Raw genomic sequence first — 25387 nt, 5'->3', positions numbered from 1 at the left:
AAACACGACCACCCAAAACCTAAGGGATGCAGCAAAAGCAGTTCTAAGAGGGAAGTTTATAACAATACAATCGTACCTCAAAAAACAAGAAACACCTCATATAAACAACCTAAACTTACACCTAAAGCAATTAGAAAAAGAAGAACAAAAAACCCCAAAGTCAGCAGAAGGAAAGAAATCATAAAGATCAGATCAGAAATAAATGAAGGAAACAATAACAAAGATCAATAAAACTAAAAGCTGGTTCTTTGAGAAGATAAACAAAATTGATGAACCATTAGCCAGACTCATTAAGAAAAAAAGGGAGAAGACTCAAATCAATAGAATTAGAAATGAAAAAGGGGAAGTAACAACTTACACTGCAGAAATACAAAGGATAATGAGAGGTTACTACAATCAACTATATGTCAATAAAATGGGCAACCTGGAAGAAATGGACAAATTCTTACAAAAGCACAACCTTCTGAGACTGTACCAGGAAGAAATAGAAAATATAAACAGACCAATCACAAGCACTGAAATTGAAACTGTGATTAAAAATCTTCCAACAAACAAAAGCCCAGGACCAGATGGATTCACAGGTGAATTCTATCAAATATTTAGAGAAGAGCTAACACCTTCCCTTCTCAAACACTTCCAAAATATAGCAGAGGGAGGAACACTCTCAAACTCATTCTACGAGGCCACCATCACCCTGATACCAAAACCAGAAAAAGATGTCACAAGAAAGAAAACTACAGGCCAACATCACTTATGAATATAAAATCCTGAACAAAATACTAGCAAACAGAATCCAACAGCACATTAAAAGGATCATACACCATGATCAAGTGGGGTTTATCCCAGGAATGCAAGATTCTTCAATATATGTAAATCAATCAATGTGATACACCATATTAACAAATTGAAGGAGAAAAACCATATGATCATCTCAACAGATGCAGTAAAAGTTTTTGACAAAATTCAACACCCACTTATGATAAAAACCCTCCATAAAGTAGGCACAGAGGGAACTTATCTCAATATAATAAAGGCTATATCTGACAAAGCCATAGCCAACATCATCCTCAATGGTGAAAAACTGAAATCATTTCCTCTAAGATCAGGAACAAGTCAAGGTTGTCCACTCTCACAACTATTATTCAACATAGTGTTGGAAGTTTCAGCCACAGCAATCAGACAAGAAAAGGAAATAAAAGGAATTCGAACCGGAAAAGAAGAAGTAAAGCTGTCACCGTTTGCAGATGACATGATACTATACATAGAGAATCCTAAAGATGTTACCAGAAAACTACTAGAGCTAATCAATGAATTTGGTAAAGTAGCAGGATACAAAATTAATGCACAGAAAACACTTGCATTCCTATACACTAATGATAAAAATCTGAAAGAGAAATTAAGGAAACACTCCCATTTACCATTGCAACAAAAAGAATAAAATACCTAGGAATAAACCTATCTAAGGAGACAAAAGACCTGTATGCAAAAAACTATAAGACACTGATGAAAGAAATTAAAGATGATACAGATAGATGGAGAGGTATACCATATTCATGGATTGGAAGAATCAACACTGTGAAAATGACTATACTACCGAAAGCAAACTACAGATTCAATGTAATCCCTATCAAAGTACCAATGGCATGTTTCACAAAACTAGCACAAAAGTTTCACAAAACTAGCACAAAAATTTCACAATTTGTATGGAAACACAAAAGACCCCGAATAGCCAAAGCAATCTTGAGAAAGAAAAACAGAGCTAGAGGAGTCAGGCTCCCTGGCTTCAGACTACACTACAAAGCTACAGTAATCAAGACAGTATGGTACTGGCACAAAAACAGAAATATAGATCAATGGAACAGGATAGAAAGCCCAGAGATAAACCCATGCATATATGGTCACCTTATTTTTGATAAAGGAGGCAAGAATATACAGTGGAGAAAAGACAGTCTCTTCAATAAGTGGTGCTGGGAAAACTGGACAGCTACATGTAAACGAATGAAATTAGAACACTCCCTAACACCATGCCCCAAAATAAACTCAAAATGGATTAAAGACCTAAATGTAAGGCCAGACCCTATAAAATTCTTAGAGGAAAACATAGGCAGAACACTCTATGACATATATCACAGCAGGATCCTTTTTGACCCACCTCCTAGACAAATGGAAATAAAAACAAAAATAAATGGGACCTAATGAAACTTAAAAGCTTTTGCACAGCAAAGGAAAACATAAATAAGAAAAGACAACCCTCAGAATGGGAGAAAATATCTACAAATGAAGCAACTGACAACAGATTAATCTCCAAAATCTACAAGCAGCTCATGCAACTCAATATCAAAAAACAAACAAACCAATCCAAAAATGGGCAGAAGATCTAAATAGACATTTTTCTAAAGAAGATATACAGATTGCCAACAAACACATGAAAGGATGCTCAACATCACTAATCGTTAGAGAAATGCAAATCAAAGCTACAATGAGGTATCACCTCACACCAGTCAGAATGGCCACCATCAAAAAAAATCTGCAAACAATAAATGCTGGAGAGGGTGTGGACAAAAGGGAACCCTCTTGCACTGTGGGTGAGAATGTAAATTGATACAGCCACTATGGAGAACAGTATGGAGGTTCCTTAAAAAACTAAAAATAGAACTACCATACAACCCAGAAATCCCACTACTGGGCATATACCCTGAGAAAACCATAATTCAAAAATTATGTACCACATAATGTACCACAATGTTCATTGCAGCTCTATTTACAAAAGCCAGGACATGGAAGCAACCTAAGTGTCCATCGACAGGTGAATAAAGAAGATGTGGCACATATATACAATGGAATATTACTCAGCCACCAAAAGAAACAAAATTGAGTTATTTGTAGTGAGTTTGATGGACCTAGAGTCTGTCATACAGAGTGAAGTAAGTCAGAAAGAGAAAAACAAATACCGTATGCTAACACATATATATATATAGAATCTAAAAAAAAAAAAAAAAGGTTCTGAAGAACCTAGGGGCAGGACAGGAATAAAGACACAGACGTAGAGAATGGACTCGATGACACGGGGAGGGGGAAAGGTAAGCTGGGATGAAGTGAGAGAGTGGCACGGACATATATACACTACCAAAGGTAAAATCGATAGCTAGTGGGAAGCAGCCGCATAGCACAGGGAGATCAGCTCGGTGCTTTGTGACCGCCTAGAGGGGTGGGATAGGGAGGGTGGGAGAGAGACACAAGAGGGAGGAGATATGGGGATATATGTATATGTATAGCTGATTCACTTTGTTATAAGGCAGAAACTAACACACCATTGTAAAGAAATTATATTCCAATAAAGATGTTTAAAAAAATGGGGAAAAGTAAATCACAGTTTAAAAAAAAGAGCTCTAAGGGGAACATAAACAAGTCTCGCAGTTGCATTCTAGTGTCAACATGGGTTATAGCTGTGCCTGTCCATCATCTGCAGGAAATATCTCAGAGTCACGGTCCCCAGTCCCTGGTCAGCCTGCCTGTCTGGGTCAGCTGAAGTGACTCAATAGGGTGTAGCCAGAAAAATAGGGTCATTACAAAAATTAACTGTTTTCTAAAATAAAAACTCTATAAAATGATGATACTAGCTAGTCTAATTTTTTTTAAGATTTTAAAAATATACAAAATTGGAAAAGTAGCAAAGATCACAAAAGTATATAAGGAAATGTTTTGCACAGCACAAAGCAATTAGTAGGAAAATCTGAGTGTTATAGCTATCACTAGGAGATTATAAATTGTCAAAATTGAGTGAAGGTGAAAATTTTAAACCTAAAAACCAGTAACAAGGAAGGAACTAAACAAGATGTTTAGTATATGTAATCACATGACATCATTAGTTATTATTCCCCCGTTATAAATTTATGCAAAGCATACAGAAGGAAAAAGAAAAGAAGGAAAGCTCTAAGAGAAAGTTGCTGAGAGTAGATCTTAAAAATTCTCATCACAAGGAAAACCAATTGTAACTGTGCGTGGTGGTGGAAGATGACTACGCTTATTGCAGCGATCATTTAGCAAAAATACAAATATCAAATCATTTTATTGTACACCTGAAACTAATATGTTACATGTCAATTATACCTCAATTTAAAAAAAAAAGGAGAGCTCTCGAGTTCTTTTCATGAAGAGCACTGATACCAAAGTCTGACGGAGGCAGACGACAATAAGAAAACTATAGCCAGCGGTTCTCAAATTTTGGGTCTCAGGACATCTTTACACTTTGAAAAAAATCACTGAAAAGCCTAAAGAGCTTTTGTTTATGTGAGTAATATTTACCAATAGTTAACATACTAGAACTTAAAGCAAAAGTTTTTTAGATTATATATTAATTTATTTAAGATAACCATAATAAAACCATTAAGTTAATACATAATGACATGTATTCAAGTAACTACGTCTTCGAAAATAAAAACTTTAAATAAGACTGGCATTGTTTCACATTTTTTCAAAACCATTTAATGTCTGGCTAAACAGAAGACAGATGGGATTTCCTATCTGCCTTTTACACGCAATCTGTTGAGATATCACATGTTATATAGTCTCTGGAAAACTCTACTGCATACTGGTGAGTGAATGAGAGTAAAAGGGGATAATAATGTCTTAGTATTACTATGAAAATCGTTTTGATCTTTTAGGGGGTCTCCCCTAAAAGGTTCTTGGAGATCCCCAGCGGTCTCCAGATCACATTTCGAGAACCTCCGCTATAAGTCAATTTCAGTCATGAATGTTGATGCAAAAATCTAAGTGAAATATTAGTAAAAGAGCCCAGCAGTACATTGAAAGACGAATGTACCATGTCTAAGTGGGATTCAGGGATGTAGGAATGTTAGGAAATCTATTAATACAGATTTAATATACTAATAAGTCAAAGGAGAGAATCAATCATTTCAACAGATGCTCAAAGTATTTCACAAAATTCAATATTCATTTCTGATTTAAAAATCCTAGGAACGAAGATATGATAAAATAAGTGTATCTCTATCCAACAACCAGCCTCATGTTTAATTAAAATATACTAGAAACTCAAGGTGAGGGGGTAGAAATTTCCTGAGCACTCAAGGAACTCACGTTCTCGCTGGGGAGGCGGATTGCCCATGATGGTGGTTGAATGGGGAAGCAGCAGCAGACCCTGATGGATGTCAGAGGTGGCAGATGAAGAATTAATGATCAGCCAACTTAAACCACGAGCTCTCACCATGTTCCACTGCCTGGGTGTACTTACATATTGGTGAAGCAATGAGCATGGGTGGCTACCCAGGTTTCCCAGAGATGCCTGGTGGCAATCTGCACACTGACCTGCTATGACCAAGAGCGACTGTTGGCCTCCTGCCTCCCACAGTCTGGCTGGAAAGGGATCTGGAAGTGGGAGGGGAAGTGGCTCCACAGAGCCCACCTGGAAGGGGGCCAAGAAGGCATATCTTCGTTACCCATGGGTCCTCCTCACCGTCAAGTCCAGGTCTGAGCATCTCCCTTGTGCTGGAAACTCTAATAGACACCTGGGAATAATGAGAAATGCTTATTGTATTCTAGAGAGATTTATATATATACATATAGAGAGAGAAAGAAATGGATGTTTCACCCAAGAGTAACACATCAAGCCCACCCTTGACTTCCCCCTCTTTTTTGCCTCAATTATCTACTCACCAAACACTTTAGATCCTATATTCACAAAATATCTTGCATCCATCTCCTACCTTTGGGCTTGGGTCTTCAACATTGCTCACCTGGACTACTCTCCCTGGGGTTCAGCTTTCCCTGTCCTCCTCCCACTCCCAAATTAACCACCAAAGAGCACTTGTTTTGATCATGTCACTCCCCTAGCCAAAACCATCCCAGGGTTCCTCACAGTGTTGGGAATAACGTTGACATCCTATTTATCTTTGTGGGCCCCAGTCAAACACCGGTGTCCTAATCATCTCAGAAGTTATTTCAGTATTTTCTTGTATTGTGTTTTTCTGTGCACATTTCCCCTTTTGTTGTCAATTTTATTAAAGTATAACATACACACAGAAAAATACTCAAGCAATAAAATACTTTGAATGTTTTTCCAAGAAGTACAACCAGAACCCAGATCAAGAAACAGACTAGCAGAATCTCAGAAGACACTTCAGGAGACCAGCCCAGTCACTGCTCCTGCAAAGCGTAACTGCTATCCTGACATCTAACACCATATATTAGTCTTGAAGGCTCTTAGTTTTACATAAATCTACTCTCTATCTGTACATATAAGCTTCATTATTGGGATATAAATTCCTCGAATATAGGTTAGTACCTATCCTGTTCCTCTTTGTATCCTGCCTCCCCCACTCCCTGGTCTCTGGTACAGAGATTTGTCCAGAGAGGACACCAAATCAGTACCAAGCCAGTGTGATGGGTTGTCAACAACTGAGGAATATAGGTGAAGGATAAACAGGTGTTCATTGTATTCTTCTTCCATCTGTTCTGTAGATTTGCAAAACTTCAAAATAAAAAGCGAAGGAAGGACAAAATTACTTACGGAATGATTTAAGGAATCCAGGTTAGGTGTGCTACTTAAAACAGGACACATGTAAATTCCTGTTCCTGTCCTTAAGTTTTTATGTGTATTTGTATAAGGGAAGAAGGCCCTAAAGTAGGTGTGAGTTCAGGGAGAGGGAATCAGGAAAATTCCTCTTGTTGAGCTTTCACACCAGGAGCTATTTCTGAATTAGTTTGATTCATCAAATATTTATGTGGCATCGCCTGTGTTCTGGGCACTATGGTAGGTGCTGTGGGATAAAATGACCAATAAATCTAGCCAAGTGTTGTAATGAGACTCCTTGGCAGGTACTGAGAGAAATGGCTCTGCTGAATATATCGCCCCCTGGTGGCCAAGAACAGGAACCACCGCAGACACACTTTACAAAGTTTCTACCCAGGATATACACGCATCCTGAGGTCCAAGAAGCAACAACAAAAAGACTCAGACGGCTTCTATCCCTCCTCATTAAAAGGAATACTCCTCTTCTACGTTCTCTATTACTTTGTGTTCTACGTGTCAGATAATTTGTAAAACTAAAAAAATTTTTTAATAATTAAAAATTAGGTGCTTGATCTTTCTCTTGACAAACGATCAAAATGGCAAACTCTGAAAGCTTCCTTGTCAGTGGATGTCACGGAGGAAACAAGGAAAAGAGAAAGCCCAGCGCTCCTCAGTGCTCACCAATGTGAAGACACAGCGGTTCACTCACTTCTTTTCCAGCGGATGGCTCTTGCGAGTCAGACCACAACCTGGCACACTATTTAGCCATCCCTACTGAATGAATCACTCAAGATGGGAATTTTGATTCTGTGACTGAAAATATTTTGCTTTGAGCAAAAGGGACAGTGACCACATCCCATCCAGCTCTATGTGATGGCTTTCGTGATGTGGAAACTTGGCCAGGTTACAGCCCCCGGTTATTCAATCAAACGTTAGTCTAGATGTTGTTATGAAGGGATTTTGCAGATGTAATGAAAGTCCCTCATCACTGACTTTAGGTAAGGAAGATCTTTCTGGATCATCTGGGTGGGCCTGACGTCATTAGTTGGAAAGGCCTTGAAAGCAGTGTGGAAGCTTCCCCCAGAGAGAGAAGAAATTCTGCTTGTGGAGAATGGCCTCAGCCCATGCCTGTGGAATTCCAGGGTCCTGTGACCTTCCCTTTCTGCCTGCTTGCCTTATGGACTGACTTGCTTAGTCAGCTCCCACAATCGTGTAAGCCAATTCCCGGTGTATTAGCTTGCTAGGCAGGCTGTAACAAAATATCACAAACAGGGTGGCTTAGAAGACAAAAATGTATTGTGTCACAGTTCCGGAGCCTCGAGGTCCAGGGTCAAGGTGTTGGGCAGGTCGATGCCTCCTGAGGGTGGTGATGGAGAATCCACTCCACGCCTCTCCTCTAGCTTCTGGTGGTTTGCTGGCAATCTTTAGCATTCTTTGGTTCACACATGATGTATCACTCCCATCTCTGCCTTCATGTCCGTATGATGTTCTCCATGTGTGTGTGTCTCTCTCTCCAAATTTCCCCTTTTATAAGGACACCAGTTGTACTGGATTAGGGCCCACACTAATGACAGCATTTTAACTTGCTTGCCTTTGTAAACTATCTCCAAAAAAGGTCACAGAATGTGACCTTAGGTACTGGAGGTTAAAACCCCAGTATATCTTTTTGGGGTTCTTGGTTGAACCGAGAGTAATAAAATCTGTATACTTCTGGTAGTGACTTTCTCCAAAACAGCTTACCAGAAGCACTGGATTCTTCAGGTAGTACATTCCACGTCTCCAGAAACACTGATTCATTCTCTAATCCGGAGATGTCAAAATCTGGGTATAAGCATGATATAGCTGCTCAGTTCACACAAACAAGGCCAATGTTTGGGATTTATCAGAAAATTATTATTGTTAGAATTCTGGGACATCTCAGCCAGTTAGACTCTATGGGTATTTGAACTGGAAAGTGGAGTATTTTAACTATCACCTGGCTTTCCCATTAGCAGCTGTTTACCGTCCAATAAGAATGAACAACTTGAGAAGCCAGTAACTGGCTTTGTAGGATTTGGACAGAGTGCTCATGGGGTGTGAGAGCTTGGAAGGAAGCTGTGTCTTCAAGTGTCTAGGGACTGGGGGTTGGTGAAGATACTTCACATTTCTGAGCCTCTCTCTGTGTCTCTCACACACACACACACACACACACACACACACACACACACACACACACACACACACACACACACACACACACACACACACACACACACACACACACACACACACACACACACACACACACTTGCTTGTGGCCAAATACATATCATCTGATTTAAGCCTCACTACATCTTTACCAGGCATGTATTATTCTCCCGTTGTAAGACTGAGGAGGATGAATCCTAGATGAGACTTAGATCACACTTCTAGTAAGGACAGGCCAAGATTCAGACATACAGCTGATCTTCATTCTTCACGGATTCTGTATTTTTGAATTCACCTACTCGCTAACACTTGTTAACTCAAAACCAATACTCATGGCGCTTTCACGGTCATTCATGGACATATGCAGAGCAGTGGAAAATTTGAGTCACCTGATCACGTGTCCTGGCTGAGGTCTCGTGAGGCCACACTCTGCCGTCTTGTTTCAGCTCTCACACTATAAACAAGCGTCCTTCCTGCGGTCTGTTAGCGCCACTTTTTGTTTTGCTTTTTACATTTTGGGGCTTTTTGTTGGCGATTTTGCTGTTCGCAATGGCCCTAAACATAGTGCTGAAGTGCCATCTAGTGTTCCTAAGGGCAAAAAGCCTGGGCTGTGCCTTAGAGAGAAGGTACACGTGATGGACCAGCTCAGTTCAGGCGTGAGTTATAGTGGTATTGACCATGAGTTCAGTGTTAATGAATCAGCAATGTATATTAAATAAGGTGACTTGAAACAGAAACCCACATAAAAGCAGAGGCTGAGAGGCCCCCAACTCTGTATTTCCCCAGGAGCAGTGGTTCAGGATTCACAGATTCAGTGAATCATGAGTTGATTATATCCATGCGGGTCTCTAAATGCTGCCCTTTTTACCACAGCAGGAGGATGAGACTTGAGACCTGAGGAGTTGGGGCCTCAATCTTCTTACCTGTTTTAGGAACGAAGGAGACTGTAGCCTGGAAGCCTCTGAAGGTCATGTTTTCATCGGACTGGAAGCTGATGGACATCACCCTGGAGATGCTCACCACACGGGCGGGGACAACAAAGCCACACAGTCGAGCTGGTCCAAGCCCAGCCCCGGCATGACATGGTCAAGGGCCCAGGAAACAGATGTGGCACTGGATAGAAGAAAACAATTGTCCTTCAGGTAACTGTTAAGAAATAAACCTTTCCAGTGTATGTCACAATTCATTTCCAAAATAGAAAGGCAGAGTGCTCCTTTGTACTGTGTATTGAACCCCGTCAACATTTCAATTCTGTTTATCTCCCAAACACTCCCACTGGGAATGCCACTAAGGGAAGTTGTTCCAGCCACAGGGCTTATTTCAATGTCACTTTCCCCTCTGACCCCTCGTTCACTGTGAGCCTTCCACATTTTCTGATCAAATCGTTCTTCTTCGATTCTCCCTGAAGCTCTTCCCGCCCCTGATGGCGGAGAAGGAGGAGAGGTGGTGAGAGCACAGGAAGTGATGGAGATGGTGCAGGGGAATGAAGGAACATTGAGCCACATTCCCTAAAAGGAGTCCCAAGAAGGACTGGGTCCAAATGCAAACCAGGGAAGCCGAGGCTCCCAAGGAACACAAACCTATTTCTTTCTTCCTTTCTACATCCCTGTGCATGCTCACATAGTCGGAAGTGCAATCTCCACTTTCTTCTGCTTCCAGGTTCTGAAAGGAAAGCTGAGAAGACTCCATGTTACATCCAGAGTAAACAATGTGAACGCATTACCTCACTTTGATCAAGGAGAGGAATTTGGATTGTTCAACTCGCTCTACAGCATGACCTTAGACGAGAAATGTAACGGGGCATTCATGAGTGCGTTACATGACTTAGGAAATGATGCTAAACCCCAGGCTGCCAAACCCTCTGAAACATCTAAGCACCCAATCACAGGCTGAACAGAAGGGTGGGGAAATGTGCAAATATTCGAGCTCCCCAGCTCCCTCCTTGGAGGAGCAAAGAAACAGCAAAGAACAACATCTGAGCAATCTGATAGCCCTGACTAATTGAGAGGAGCAGTGGGAGATAGAAACGATGAGGTAGCAGCTTAGATTGTTTATACACAAATGATGCGGATTCAATGGAGCCCGAGCACTTGGCAAAAGACACAGGCCTGCGCGGCTAGGACAGAAGTGGAGGGAAAGGATGATTCATGGTGAACGAGACATGGGGAGAAGGAGACGTGTCAGAAACAGGATCCGTTCAAACATTTCTTAAACCCCTACTGGGATACTTTCTGGAAATAGACCCTTTTTGGTTACTCTGACCATTGTGTCTTATGGAAAGGGTTTTAAGAAAAGGAGGAAAATTACATAAATCTTCTTGTTTGTTTGTTTGTTTGTTTTGTGGTACGTGGGCCTCTCACTGTTGTGGCCTCTCCCGTTGCGGAGCACAGGCTCCGGATGCGCAGGCTCAGCGGCCGTGGCTCACGGGCCCAGCCGCTCCGCGGCATGTGGGATCTTCCTGGACCACGGCACGAACCCGTGTCCCCTGCATTGGCAGGCAGACTCTCAACCACTGCGTCACCAGGGAAGCCCCCATAAATCTTTTTTAAACCAGAAATTTCCATCACAGGGGATCTAGAATGCCTATAATAAATAATTTACAAGAAAACTTAAAATATTTCTAAAAGTCAGATATACCTGCTCCTTTAATATCAATAATATTTAAAATTTAGAATTTAAAATGTTTGAAGTTGGTAAACATAACTTGTAGAGAAATAAAATTTATGAATAATAATAATAATTTTAAAAAGACCCTTTTCTCTTCGAGTCAAATGGTGTGCACATAGTTACGACTTGTCCTACCAACTTACAAATGACCGTCCCGGATGGGTCCTGCAGGCTGATGCTGTCACTAGCCCAGTGTGAGTGCATCTTTTCACGGATGCACAGCACTCAGTGTATTTTATTGCATAGATGCTTTTGAATCACTTCTAGCTCTGATATGTTCAGATTTTCAACTAAATTTTGTCTTCTTCCTCCTTCCAGGCGTACGCTCATACTTAAGATTTTCTCCTCTGTCAGTAACACAGTTTCCCTTAATCCTGCTTCGTCCTGAACTGTCTGCCTTGACTCTGTTTGGGTTTCAGAAACTTTTAGAAAGACAACAGCTACACTTGTCTCACTTGCTCCGTGTCTCCTTCTCCTGTGTGATCTTGTTTCTGCACCTAACATCTGATTTCACCTGACCTTTCAGATGACACCTCCCCCACCTCCTCTCTACTGTTCAATTGTCCATCCCAACTCTTCTACCTTTTTATTGGGGGATGAGGTGGGGACTGTATAACGGGTGCTTAGTCCTCCCTCTCTTTATTTTTTAAAAAAGTTTTGTCTTTTTACTTTGTTAACATTTAAAAGCACATTTGAATAGAACAAAAGGTTTCAGAGCTGTACAATCGTTTCTCTGCAGAAGGAAGAGAGAAAGAAGGAAGGAGATCAAGATCTATCAAGAAAGAGAGAGAGAATGGAAGGAAGGAAGGAAGGAAGGAAGGAAGGAAGGAAGGAAGGGAGGGAGGGAGGGAGGGAGGGAGGGAGGGAGGGAGGGAGGGAGGGAGGGAGGGAGGGGGTCCTCTTTCTCTTTAAACTCTAACTTGCTGTGGGAAATCCAACCTATTGGCCATAACTTTTTGTTTGTTTGTTTTGTTTTGTGTTTTGAATTAAAGGCTTCATTCTCTGGACTGTCATAACACTGCACCAATTTGGTTCTATTCCTGGGTCTCAGATCTCTTTTGGCCTCTTAAATATACAAGAACTTTGAGGTCTTGTTCACCCTTACTCCTTACCTGTTATTTTATAGTTTACTTTGTCTCCATATACTCTCTTGCTTTCAATTATTATTTTAAGAGAAAGACTTCTAAATAATGCCTAATTCCAACGTCACCCTGACTGCAGTGTCATCTACCTGAAGGCATTTGTGCAGATGGCCCACTAGTGTTAACTGAACAAACACACAAATGGCCACAAACATCGCGAATCAAAGGCCGAATACACTCTGTATCCTGACATTCAAAGCCCTCCATGATTCCATCTCAGCCTCGCCTTCCACCACCCCTCCTGCTATACCTTATGCCAGTCCCTGAAACTGTTCTGCACTGCACTTTTGTTATCCACTCCCCACAAACTGTTTTGTTAGCAGTTTAATTAATAAGGAAGAAATGCTTGTTTCTAGAAAGGACTAGACACTGATGAAACAAGTCACCTGGTACAAAGATTAAGGCCACATTTCAACAAAATGTAAAGCACACAGTTGCCACCTAGCGGTAAGTGTGGGTAGTTACAGTAGAGAATAGGCTAGTCTGTTAGTCAACCAGTATCAATAATATTTATCAAGAACCTTGTGTGCCAGGTGCTAGGTTCTATTCTAGGTACTAGGGATACAGCAGCAGATACACCAGATAAAACGTCTGCCCTCATGGTGTTTATGCGAGCGATTCTCTGGAGATCCTCAGCAAAGTAAGGGTAACCAGGGTCAGTACCTTAACGAGGTGATGTTAGGGGGCTTGAAAAACCCAGTTGCAGCTGGCCGTGTTGCTGTAGTCTTCAGGATAGTGAAGACTCTGTATGAGGCCTTCTTCAAAAAGGATAGTTAAGGAGCTGCAGCCTGACTCTGCAACACAAGGGAGAACGTCCAAACAATGGCATCACCGCGCACAGAGGGATCCTCTTTGTTCTCCCCCTTGTGTCTCCCACAAGCGATGCCTGAACTGACTCTTAAGGCAGAGCCATCAAGAAGGGGGAGGTCGCGCACTGGTTCCCGAGAACTCATCAGGCCCTCTCAGCTCGCTTGGGTAGGCGACAAACACGCTTTAGCAGGACTGCAGAAGGAGCCCCTGCACCTGCATCTCACTTGCCTTGAGCTCCTCTCTGCTATGGAGCTCAGTGGGCCTTGGGTGGGGGGGCTCCCTACCCCTCATCTCATTCCTATGGGTCCTCAATTTCTGCAAAAGGAAGTCATAGTGTGTGATAAGAGCAAACGGTTTTACCAGGAAGGTAGTTTGGTTTAAGAGCTTTATACGTGAGATTAAACCCAACAGCATAGTCTGTGGCATCAGAGGTGAACCTCAGCCTTATAGCGTTGGAGCCAACGAGAACCGATGAAGCCAGGCTGTTCCCACAGAATTTCCCTGCAACGTAAGAATGAAGCGTTTTGGTTCAGAGCATAGAAAACAGCACCCATGAAAAGACTTATGGGGAACTGAACTTTCATGATAGTGCAGGCTTGTCTAAATCAGGGTTTCTCAACCTCAGCACTACTGACATTTTGAACTGGAACGTTCTTGGTGTTCAGGCTGTCCTGCACATTGTAGGATGTTTTGCAGCAATCCTGGCCTCTACCCACTGGATGCCAGTAACATTCCCTCTCGTTGTGATAACCAAAAACGCTTCTAAGACATTGCTAAGTGTCTCCTGGGGGAGGGAGGGGGTGGGCAAAATCACCTGCAGTTTAGAACCACAGAAACACTCCTGCATTTCTGTTTCTTGTATAAGTAACCTTTATCTCCTCCTTGTGGCTATCTGTTGGCATCTTCCTTCTGAACTGGACGAGGCGGGTAATGGTCATTTTCACGCGTAGGAGAGCAGCATTCTGCCCAGGAGGCCCCAAGGGGCACTGCTATATGTCTACATTTTACTCCTGATGGGCTCCAGGTCTGGCAAATGAGTCTAGGAAGCCTGTTTCCATGGGCAGCAGATGCTGTAAGTGAATTGCACTGTGGCCCTTACAGCCCTCACACAGGCTCAGATTTTGTTCCTTTCCACTGTCAATTCTATGTCTCAAAATTGGAGACAGGAAGTGCGGTACTTATAGATGCCTCAGGGCCAGACATATCGTAACCAGGCCCCATTAAGTCCTCCTAGCACTAGTGTCCATTCGACAATGTGAAAATCCACTCACCAATCAGTGTGTCTTCTAAAGAATGTATTGACAGGTAATTGTGGTGACAAGACTCTGCATCGAAGTGGGAAAAATTGAGGAGCACGTGCATTCCCTCTGGTACAAACAGGGCCCAGACACACAGTCTGAAGGTAGCTACATTGAGAGGGTATTATTTCTAGATGGAAAGCGACTGTCACAGTCCAATGAGTGGGGCAGAGTCAAACTCGAGGTGGGAGTCAAGGGCAGGGGAGGCAGCGGGGGCTACTCACTGCTTGCTCTAATACAGGAAGGGGCTTTCTGGGAAGTGCAGCTCCCCTTCTGATGCTCTGATCACAGGGTCCTGCTCACTGCATGAGGCTGGGAGGGAAAGCCACGCGAATCAGCGCTAACAGTGATGGCTATAGCCACAAGAGCCCTTTTCCCCCAGAACCTGTACAGACACTGGGGCCTCCTGGTTCTCCTTCACACACGCTTCCTTTCGTGGAGACACGAGATCTTTTGCTATCTTGGCTTCTATGATGCCTTACTTTTTGTTTCTTGTAGATCCTGCCTAACCTTGAGATTCTATGATTTCTTCTTCTTTACTCTTCTTTCTTTGACCCCATAATTCCACTCTATAGATGCAGGTATTTCCTAGGTTCTAAGTTTTCATTTCTCTCTACACGAGCCCTCTGATCCACTTCATTCACACCATCAGTTTCAACTATTATCTCTACCTGAACTTCTGATTTTTCAACCATCTCCTAGATATCCCCCCTGAAACTTAACATGCTACAAAAGGACTTCCTCTCAGTCTGCAAAACTGCTTCCACTTCTGATTTGATTAGCTTATGTGCCCTTTTCTTAGCTTTCCATGCTCAGAACTTTGGTGTCATCCTTCATTCCTTCCCTCCCTCACCGCTCGTAACCTTAGTGACTATCCTGGCCTAATTCATCCTGTTTCTATGCCCTCCTTTTCATTCTCTGGCCATTGCCCTCGTTCAAGCATTATATTCTTGTCTCTTGAACGAATGCATAATCTCATAAGTCCACCTTGAATTATTGATATTTTCCTCTCCAATTTATCCCCTATGTGCCGTTCTTATAGCACTAAAGTATAGCTCTAATCTGTTTATCTAATTAGTCAACTTCCTATTACTCAATAAAGTCAAAATTTTCTTGAATGGTGTTCAAAGTTTCCATATTTTGTTCTCAGGTTACCCGTTTAATCTTCTCCCTCATAAAAACTCATCACATAGCCTACACTTCAACTGATTGACTTACTGGGTCTCTATTACATCCTAAATTTTCATATCTCCATATTTTAGTATCCATCTTCTGATAAGGATGATTCCTTAAGCTGGAATATTTTTCTTTACCTATATCCCATTTCCAACTGACAAAATCCTACTCATCCTTTGTTCTTTAAGGTTAAGCTTAAAAGATGTCTGTGCTCCAAAGTCTCCCTTGTATTTTTTCCCCCCAGCTAGAAGCAGCCACCCACTCCTCTGAGCTCTCAGGGTACTCTTTTTCCACTTTGCTCTTTGGAGATAGCCCCACAGACTCACAGAACCACTGAAGATTTGAGCTAAAGATGCCTTTGAGACCACCTGGTCCAAACTCTTTCCTTTTTGGATGAGGAAACTCAGGTTCAGAGGTAGGAAGGAGCCTGCCCAAAGTCACAGACCGAATTCATTTCAGACCTGCAATGTAACCCTGGGGGTGAGTCCCCTTTTCTTTCAGGACAAGGTGTGTAGCTTCCGGACCACATCTGCCATGCCCCACCTCCTCCCTTGTGTCTTGGATCCAAATCTGGGATTTGCCAACTGTTTGCTGAATTGAACTGGAGCTCTGGATTGACAAGTGAACTCAGAGGGAATGTTGTGCTCCTGCTGGGTGAAGGGATGAATTCACCCTCCCTGGCTGGGGATGAATGGCTGTGTGCTCCTAGTGATGGTTTTATACCTAGTGATTATGGAGAGCTCTTGCAGAGGAAGACTTTTGATTATAAAGGAACCGATATTCAGAAATCCTAGAGATTAATTCATGCTCCTGGAAGAACAGGCTACAAGAAATACCCACCTCTGGAGTGCTTTCTCAGCTTCCCTGGGAAAGAAAAAGAAAGATGCAATTCGAGGTTGTGATATCCTGAGCAATATTTCAAGAAGTTAGCATCTCCCTGGCTCAAAAGTGCAGAGGTTGTTAAGTCAATTTGCAACTAATGAAAATACAATCTGTGGAAAGAACAGAAGGGATAAATTGACAAAGCAGCAAAGTGGTCTTTGTGCTTTAAGAAGATGATTTCACTCTCTTTATTAAATGGACTGCTTAGCTTGGGGATTACACAAAGCAAGAAGAGGTCATCTGGTCTACCCCTCTAATTTTTCATGGAAAGGGAGGCTACAGATGGAAATAACACACCCACAACTGCTGGACAGCTACAAGTTGAACTGAGGACTCCGAAACCTGCTAGTGTACCGTATACTTGAACACAAACCCAGGTTCTTCCTGAACTAATTTGAATTAACCCCTTTGGGAAAGAATAGAAGTCCTATTTTAGGCTGGAAGCCACCAGTTAAGAAAACAACTAAGTTGGATTTGGAGGCAAAAATGAAGTTTCAATTAACTCACTGGTGAATCTGGTAGAAGGATGTATATAGACCCTGGCCTTTTCAGACTTATGGTACCTGGCTCTATGCCAGGCCTTCTCAACCACAACACTACTAACATATGGGACTAAATCATTCTTTGCTGTGGGGGAGGGCTGTCCCGTGCACTGTAGGATGTTTAGCAGCATCCAGAGCCCCTACCCCCTAGATGCCAGTGGCACCCCTGTCCCCTGCTGTGACAACCAGAAATGTCTCCAGACATTGTCCCGTGGGGCGCAAAATTTCCCCTCCTTGATAACCACTGATCCATGCTATAGCTTGCTGAATCTTGCTAGCGGAGTTGAGAAGTGGTGAGACAGTTTCAATCAAAGGCAAATTTGACAAAGTCTAGGATGGATGTATTCACGTTTCATTGAATATTTGTACACTGTACCACACATCATAGTTTACCCTTGTTTTAGACTCAGTAAATACCACAGTCCTTATGTGAGACACTAAGAACAGAAGCAGAGGTTGTCTGCTCAGTGGTCCTGACTTGCGTAGCCTCTGCTGATGCTCTCTCTCTTTCCCTAGCTTCTTGACCTTATGTTCTGGCTTGGTTACCAATTTGGATGTGTTTGTGGATCCAGGGAAGCACTTTAGTAAGATCTGTGAAGATCCCAGGGGATCCTTGATCATCTTTCTGCAGGTTATTTCTCCAACCTCGACCACAGCCCAAACCCCAGGAAGTCACACCAGCCAGAGTCCAAGTCCCTTTCTTATTCCGGCACATGAGGGAACCTCCTGAGTCTCCCTGTAGGGAGAAAAGATCTCTGTTACTGTCATTGTCAGTGTCTGTGCCCCCCAAAGGTGCTAGATGAGGATTAATGCATTTCTTCACTTCTAATACTTTGGACTCAGGGGCCTGGGAGAAGAGGCAAGCACAATTCACAGTCAATCGTCAAATACCATTGGAGCCTACCAAGTCCACCTCCCTCTTCCCCATCCTAAGCTTTCATCAAATATCAGATTGTTTCCTTCTCCTGTTCATCCTACAGACTCAGAAAAGTCTTGTCCAGTAGGCGAATCAACGTCAAGTTTGGTCAGCAGGAAGGATGGAGGGAAAGAGAAAGCTCCCATTATACACAAACTGGAAATCTCTAAGTAGGAAAGCATCACCTATCCTTCAGGGCCGGAGTACCCTAGTTCATTGTTGGCATCATCTCCATTATTTGGTCTTTTGGAAAGAGCAGAAGATCGCCTCTGAAAGCACAGTCTCTGCTAAAAACAGGTTGTTTAAACTGTCCTCTATTTTGACTTGACCTCCCTTTTCAGTCCTGATCCTTCTTTCCCGAGTCCAGGCTTGCCTACAGCCTTCTTTCAGCCCCTCATCTGATGACAAAGCTGAGGGAAGCCCTGCCTGGGACCTGTCAGCCCAACCATTCCTGCCTACCTGACATGCATCTCTTCCTCCATCTGGGAAGCCTGCGCAGAGAAAGGTCCGCCCACTAATGGGTTTCTGTAAGGTCAACAGAGCTGTAATACACTCATCCTGGGTCAAAATGGGCAGGTTCACTTCCTGCAAGACTTGTGGGACGACGCCATCTAGAAAACACAGAAATGAGAACCCCAGCAAGGTGCTCTTTCACCTTTTCTGCATTGAAGATGCCCCATTCAGGTTTGTGTCTTTTGGAAAGACTTGAATTTCGAAGTACAATGTGATAGTCTCTATTTTTAAAATGTCTACACAACTGTCTTTTTAAAATAGATTTAAAATTCTCTTTTCTGATTACCAACCAGAAACTTCTGATACGAGCATAGGAGTTCTTACTTTCATTCAAGCGGCCCCAGCCTGTGGTTGTACAAATAAATCCAGGCTCAAATCGTTCCCCTGGCTCTGGAAGACACACGGGTCCCACAGACTGGTCTGCAGAAAAGAGCAAGGCAGGGCTTGTTTCATTCATGGAGGAGAGGATACCATAAGCCACTCACCAACTGGCATCTAGGTGGTTCCCAAAGAGCTTGTGATCTCTCTGTCTGGCACCTCCAGGGGTTACTTGTGAAACAAAGTAACGGACTCCACACGATCCTATATCTAAAGCCACAAGCCAAGAGGGTTTCAGGTAGGGGAGGCTCCAGCTCAAATTCCTGTCTCAAAGTACATGACTCAGAATTCTTGGGCATATGCTGCATAACTTAGACTGTAGGGAATGTGCTATGGAACAGAAGTTCTGGAGCACATGGGGTAGACAATTCAGAGTGAGCTTCAAATGTTTACCAAAATGGAAAGCTCCAGCCATCTTCAAAAGAGCAATATCATAATCCATTGGCTTCTTGGTAGAGAAATATGGGTGTATGATGATGCTTTCAATGGTGAGGGTTTGCTCTCCTGGCTCTATATAGCTCAAGTCATATTCTCCAGCAGTAACGTTGAAAGTTGATGCAATATTTCTATGAGGAGGAAAGAGTAAAATGGATGGATTTCATTGAACCTCTGAGTACAGTTGCAGTGGTTGACAAAATGACTTCTTCAAAATGACATGGATAGGGGCTTCCCTGGTGGCGCAGTGGTTGAGAGTCCGCCTGCCGATGCAGGGGACACGGGTTCGTGCCCCGGTCTGGGAAGATCCCACATGCCGCGGAGCGGCTGGGCCCGTGAGCCATGGCCCCTGAGCCTGCGCGTCCGGAGCCTGTGCTCCGCAACGGGAGAGGCCACAACAGTGAGAGGCCCGCGTACCGCAAAAAAAAAAAAAAAAAAAAAAAGACATGGATAGATAATGTAGGTGTGAAGCTGATGAACAGAGAAAGTGAGAATGATTCCAAATGTAGAGGTTCCCAATGTGAGTGAGGGACTAGTAAAAAGTGGCCTCATATGGAGCCAATAATATGATAAATTGAATACCTTGCAGTGTTACTTGTTAAATGCCTAAGGGTGTATATACAGTATAATTCAGTGGTCTAAAGCTATATTCAGCTACCCCAGATGGCTGGCCTGGCCTCAATATCAGTGAGATCCTTTGGGAGTTTCTGGTGATTCCCATGAAGTATGCTGCTTTAATGTCAGAGATCTAATGCATAGTGCATACCATGAAAGACGTAATAGCACCGTAACTCTGATGTTCCAGAGGGTATGCACACTCAGGGCTTTGGGACTGATTAGAGCAATGGGAAGTGGGGATCTTCCCCTACTTCCTTTATGTTTGTAATTTAGAGATCTAGCATGACACGGGAAACACCATTCTATTCCTCTTCTACCCGCAGCAAAGTTATCTGAAAGGAACTTGATAGGATGCATTGAGGTGGATTAAGAGCTTTGGGCTTGCCATCTCTGGGGATCTAGAAGAGATGAGTTTATACAAAATTGGAAAAGACATCATTTTCTCTTGGTATATTTCCCTGGCTCTTGGCTATATTAAATACCAAACCTAATACATAGCAACTCTCTAGCCTAACCACCTGCCACATTGCAGTGAAATTATCAGTTGACTCTTTTTTAGACTATCAACTCTCGGGGGGGCAGGAATCATATCTTAGTCATCTTTGTATCTTTGATACCCACTAGTGTCCAGCACTGAGTAAATATCCAGGAGATGTTTGTGGAGAAAGAGGGCAAATAGGGGGATATATAATCTTCATTGCAGCTTTATGAACATCAAGAGCACTGGCAACAGTAGAACATTTGGAGCATACAAGAAAATGGATAAGAGACGGAAATTGTTAGAGTGAAGTTCAGAGAGGCAGGGTCAATAGGAAAGAAGACACAGGAGCCTTCTTCGTGTTTTACTGTCCTCCCTTTGTTTTCTTTTATCCATTTATTAAGATGCATAATGAACTGGATGCTTTTTTTTTTTTTTTTTTTTTTTTTTTGGATGCTTTTTTTTCACTGAAATTTAAGAAAACTAGGAGAGAACTTTCAGAACTCTATCTTTGAGATGCTTTTTTTCTCACGTGGATATTATTCTTTATTAACTTCTAGCCCATTTTAAATAAGGAATGAATGTTTTCTACCAAGTTGTGTACCCTCGGACAATGACCTTGAGCCCTATCTGTATTATGCAATTAACATGTTCTCCCCTAAGGCATACATCACACCATTCCATATTTTAATAGAGTTATTGCTGCTGATTCCCAGGGAGTAGAAGGGTAATCTGACCTTCATCAATGGGCTGGGCTTTCCATACCTGTTTGCAACACAGTGAGCAGCTGTGATCACCCACTCTGGAGAGATGATGGTCCCACCACAGACATGCTTCTGCCTTCGTTTCAAAGACACCTGAATTGCAAAGACCTTAAATAGGAGTAAGTTAATGCCCTGGGATCCCCCCAAACCTGGAGACTGAGCATATTCTGAAAAAGAGACCCAGATATCTTACTCATAAATATCAGAAATCATGGACTGTGAAGTGGTAAACCAATCACACTATAGCTCAGAAAGAAGAGCAATGCTGGAACCAGAAGATTCCTACTGCTGGCCCACAGGAGAGGTAGTTACCTTGAGATGATTGGCTACAAGGTTTTAGTAAGTTGGTAATAAAAATTGTGGGTATTTAGTTATTTACATGATAATGTTTACCGTCTGTTACTCTAACAATATGAATCATATCTGTGAATGAAGAGAAAGAAAAAGAAGCATAAGATACAGAACAGACCAGATGAAGAAGTTTGGGAAAAAGACAAGGTGAGGGCTAAGGGAGTCTTCCAAAGTCCGTTCCAGTTCCTCTAAGCCTCTTAGAGAAAGAGTCTGGATTTACAACTGTCTTATAGTTTTTAACTATTTGACCTCTACAACTGCTTCAAGCTTATTTTTAATCTGTCTCTACAACAGATTTTCTATCTTTGGCTTGTCCTGTTCATGATGTTTGGCTTGACTCCAACACGACTTATAGGGTACAAGCAAATACTTTTAATTCCACTGTTTAAATTAGAAAAGAAGCAATTTATTAGAACTGTCTCCTTTTTGAACAAAAATTATTCAATGAGCAATTGAAAACAAAATTAATACAGAGAAAAGGCTAAGAACAGAATAAAGCACAAGTAAGTAAAAGTCAATGAGTCATCCCTGACTATGATTTGAATACGGACTTCTGAATTGACTAGCCAACCAACTGACCAAGTAAGAATTTGATCAATCAACTCTTCAAACCAGGTAATTAATTCATCAGGTAATCAAATGACAATGATTCAGCCATTCCATCATCTCACTGAACACAGACTCAGTCAACCAATTGTTACCAAATATCCATTGATCTAAAAGTTAATATGACTGACTCAAGAGAAGTAAAAATAAAGAGCTATTGTTCTACCTACAAAATGAAGAGGCAAGAATATAGCATGGCTCCCAGGGTAAAGAAAATTGGGAGACTTTCAAAGACAATAAATGCCTTAGGCTAAGGGCAGAAGCACAAAGGCATTCTATGGCATAGGAGGAACAGGAAATTAGATTGAGACAGAATTCTTAGGACACTAACTACCACGGAGGCAGCACTCTTGATTATTCCCTGAAGGGTCCTATGGTATAGGTATGAATCTTACATCCCAAACATAAAAGTAGACCTATGGCTACACCTTCCCTCATCATCTTTAACTATAACAAGATAAGTATGTTTTAAATATATTTATTGAATCAGAAAATTATTTTTTAAATTATAAATTTGAAGCGGGGTTTTTGTATTAGGGACTGAAAGTCTGGGATGGCATTTCCAAATTTTGGAGCAAGCCAACAGCGCTTGTAACTATTCTGAACACACCTTTTCTAGAAGTCAACTGATGGACATCAGGAACGTCTTGGATCCTTGTACTAACTCATGAGATCTCTGGTGATGAACTAAGCAGAAGAGAGCATACTGATGAGCAGCATGGGTTCTGAGAGATCCAATCCTGAGACAGCTCATAATCCAACCACAGGAGAATGTTCCCTGAGACTCACCTGCCAAGGGTAGGAACCCTTTTCCACTTGTCTTCCCCCAACAATGCGACTGAAAATGTTAAGGTAATTCAAAGGCCGTGACTGAACCAGACTCTGCCCACAAGTGGGAGCTAGGGGGAAAAAAGACAATAATTTAGTGATTAGATATATCTCTTAGGACTGAGGGGTACAGGAAAGTCTTCTGAGCAAGAAATACTATAAAACATGGAGCATGTGGCAATACTATAAAATGGCTTTAAGTTATTTGTGGAATTTGCTGTGATTTGCGGTACAAGGGGTTGTTCCACTTTTTCACATAGGACGTGCATATCATGAAGAGATCTACTTTTCTGACATGAAGATTTAGGGCCTCAGAGGTAGATCTCCGCTGGGTTAGCGTGAATACAGTCCCCTTTTGATACTGAGCCATCTGACCCCTTAGAGGCTCCTCACAGCACTCTGTGCTTCTGTGACATTTATCACATGCTCTTATGGTAATCCTTCAACCCCACCAGACTGTGAGCTCCTCAGAAATAGGAACTTAATCTTGAAATACCTGTATCTACAGTATCTAGTGCAGTTCCCGATTCATAGAAGTTGCTCAATTAATTGGTTGAATGGTTAATACTATAGTCTGCCTTAGACTGTAATTTTGTTTGCATCTTTTCCTCTGCTTCACCCAAGAGACTAAGTCTGAGATCATGTGTGCCTGGCACACAGTCAAATATTGGATTTAATTTGCTATAAGAGTGGAAAGTATCAGGTTGTTCAATGATAGTGGAGTAGAGGGAAGACAGTGTCCTGATCCACACACTAGAATGGCGTTAGGGTAGAAGGGTTGCTAGGTAATGGGAGAAAGAACTCTTTCCTTTTTGTGGAAAAGATCTTATCCTTGAAAAAGTTGCATTTACTTATTTATTCTCAATATTTGTTCTGCTTTTTTTTGTTTGTTTTGTTTGTTTTTGACTCTTCAGCTAAGAGAGGGGCTAGATTAAGATGCTGAAGACTGCCTGGTAATTTAAGGATGGTCCATGCTCTGTCCCTACTGCAGGTCCTTCTTTTCTACATGTTGTCTAGGAGGGCCTAGCATGCCCTGTCTCATAATAATCCCACTTCTTTACATAGTTGAATTCTCTAATCCCTATTCTTCAGCTTGGAGATCACTTCAACTGAGAACTCTTCCTTGATTTCCTCAAACTGTGTTAAGTGTTTCTCCCCTGTAGTTCCTCTCCCCTCTTATAGTTTCTGCCATGCAGTATTATGATAATGAATTGTTTGTCTCCTTCACTGTACTATGAAGTACTTAAGGAAAAAAAAAAACCTATGTTTTATTCATCTCTGTATTTCCAAGGTTTAGCACATTCCTAGCATACAGTAGACACTTATAAAAGTTGGAAGAACAAATGATTTTTCTTGAAAATATATCCTTGAAAGCATAGCTATTTAGATTAATATGTTAAAATATACAAAACTCTTTCAAATAACTTCTCATTTAAGCCCCATTCTCTGCCTGTGAATCAAGCACTATGACCCCCACATTACTGATGGGAAAATGAAGAATCAAAGAAATACACAGCTAATTAATGACAAAGCATGGATGTAACATTGTCTTTTGATTCTGAACCCAATACAGGTATAATATTGAATCAAAGCTTATTTTCTAGCTGTTTCTGTTGACTGAATCATAAATACCTTAGACACAAAATTTAGTATTTCCTGAACTAATTGAAGCAAAGATAGAAAACATGATAATTCTTGAGGTTAGTACAAATCTGACTGTGAAGAAGCCTGCCAAGAACTGTTCTCAGATTATGTTACTTGAGGGAAAAAAGACCATTTATATATATATAAATAATAGACTACAGGAAACATGCTTCATATTTCCCAGCAATATAATTTTTTAAAAGATTACAAATGCTTCCAAATTTATGCTGATTTCCAGAATTTGCTACATGAAAGGAGATGGGATTGTGGAATGTGTCCAAATAAGTGAACAATTCCAGTTTTCTCCAGATCAGTGCAACTTGTCCAAGTTGTATTCCATGAATGTTCTATTCAGTTTAATATGATGATTGCAGGAGAGAAATCCAAATTAATTACATGAAAACTAATTAGATCTCCAAAATATATTTGTCTCTCCTGTTCTCCCAAAGGAATACGGAGTGGAACTGTGAGAGCCATTGCCAGCAAAGTTTATTTCTTCAGATAAAGGTAGTTACAGAGATCATTTGGAACTTACCTTTGGGGAGAGAGAGAGTTGCAGATTTACTCTGTTCCAAACAGATCATTCCAAGCAGTAAAATGAGCTTATTCTTGCTCATATGCAT

The 25387-nt window shown here is 41.7% G+C and overlaps 1 protein-coding gene across 1 annotated transcript in view; it reads right to left on the bottom strand.

Annotated features, from left to right (window-relative positions):
- The window catches only part of OVCH2 (ovochymase 2), a 30383-nt gene extending 4996 nt beyond the window's left edge, over positions 1-25387 (bottom strand). The window contains 15 exon segments of the mRNA XM_049713826.1: positions 8270-8371; positions 9640-9771; positions 10297-10390; positions 13189-13319; positions 13696-13836; positions 14607-14731; positions 14858-14945; positions 16650-16673; positions 17780-17969; positions 18609-18760; positions 18987-19082; positions 19434-19606; positions 21337-21428; positions 23082-23191; positions 25300-25387. Of these exon segments, the coding sequence (XP_049569783.1) occupies positions 8270-8371; positions 9640-9771; positions 10297-10390; positions 13189-13319; positions 13696-13836; positions 14607-14731; positions 14858-14945; positions 16650-16673; positions 17780-17969; positions 18609-18760; positions 18987-19082; positions 19434-19606; positions 21337-21428; positions 23082-23191; positions 25300-25387 (1738 nt within the window).

The sequence above is a fragment of the Orcinus orca genome, chromosome 8 (assembly GCF_937001465.1).
Source record: "Orcinus orca chromosome 8, mOrcOrc1.1, whole genome shotgun sequence".
Classification (NCBI taxonomy): domain Eukaryota; kingdom Metazoa; phylum Chordata; class Mammalia; order Artiodactyla; family Delphinidae; genus Orcinus; species Orcinus orca.
The sequence above is the reverse complement of the archived record's forward strand: the minus strand, read 5'-3'. Positions and strand labels throughout refer to the sequence as shown.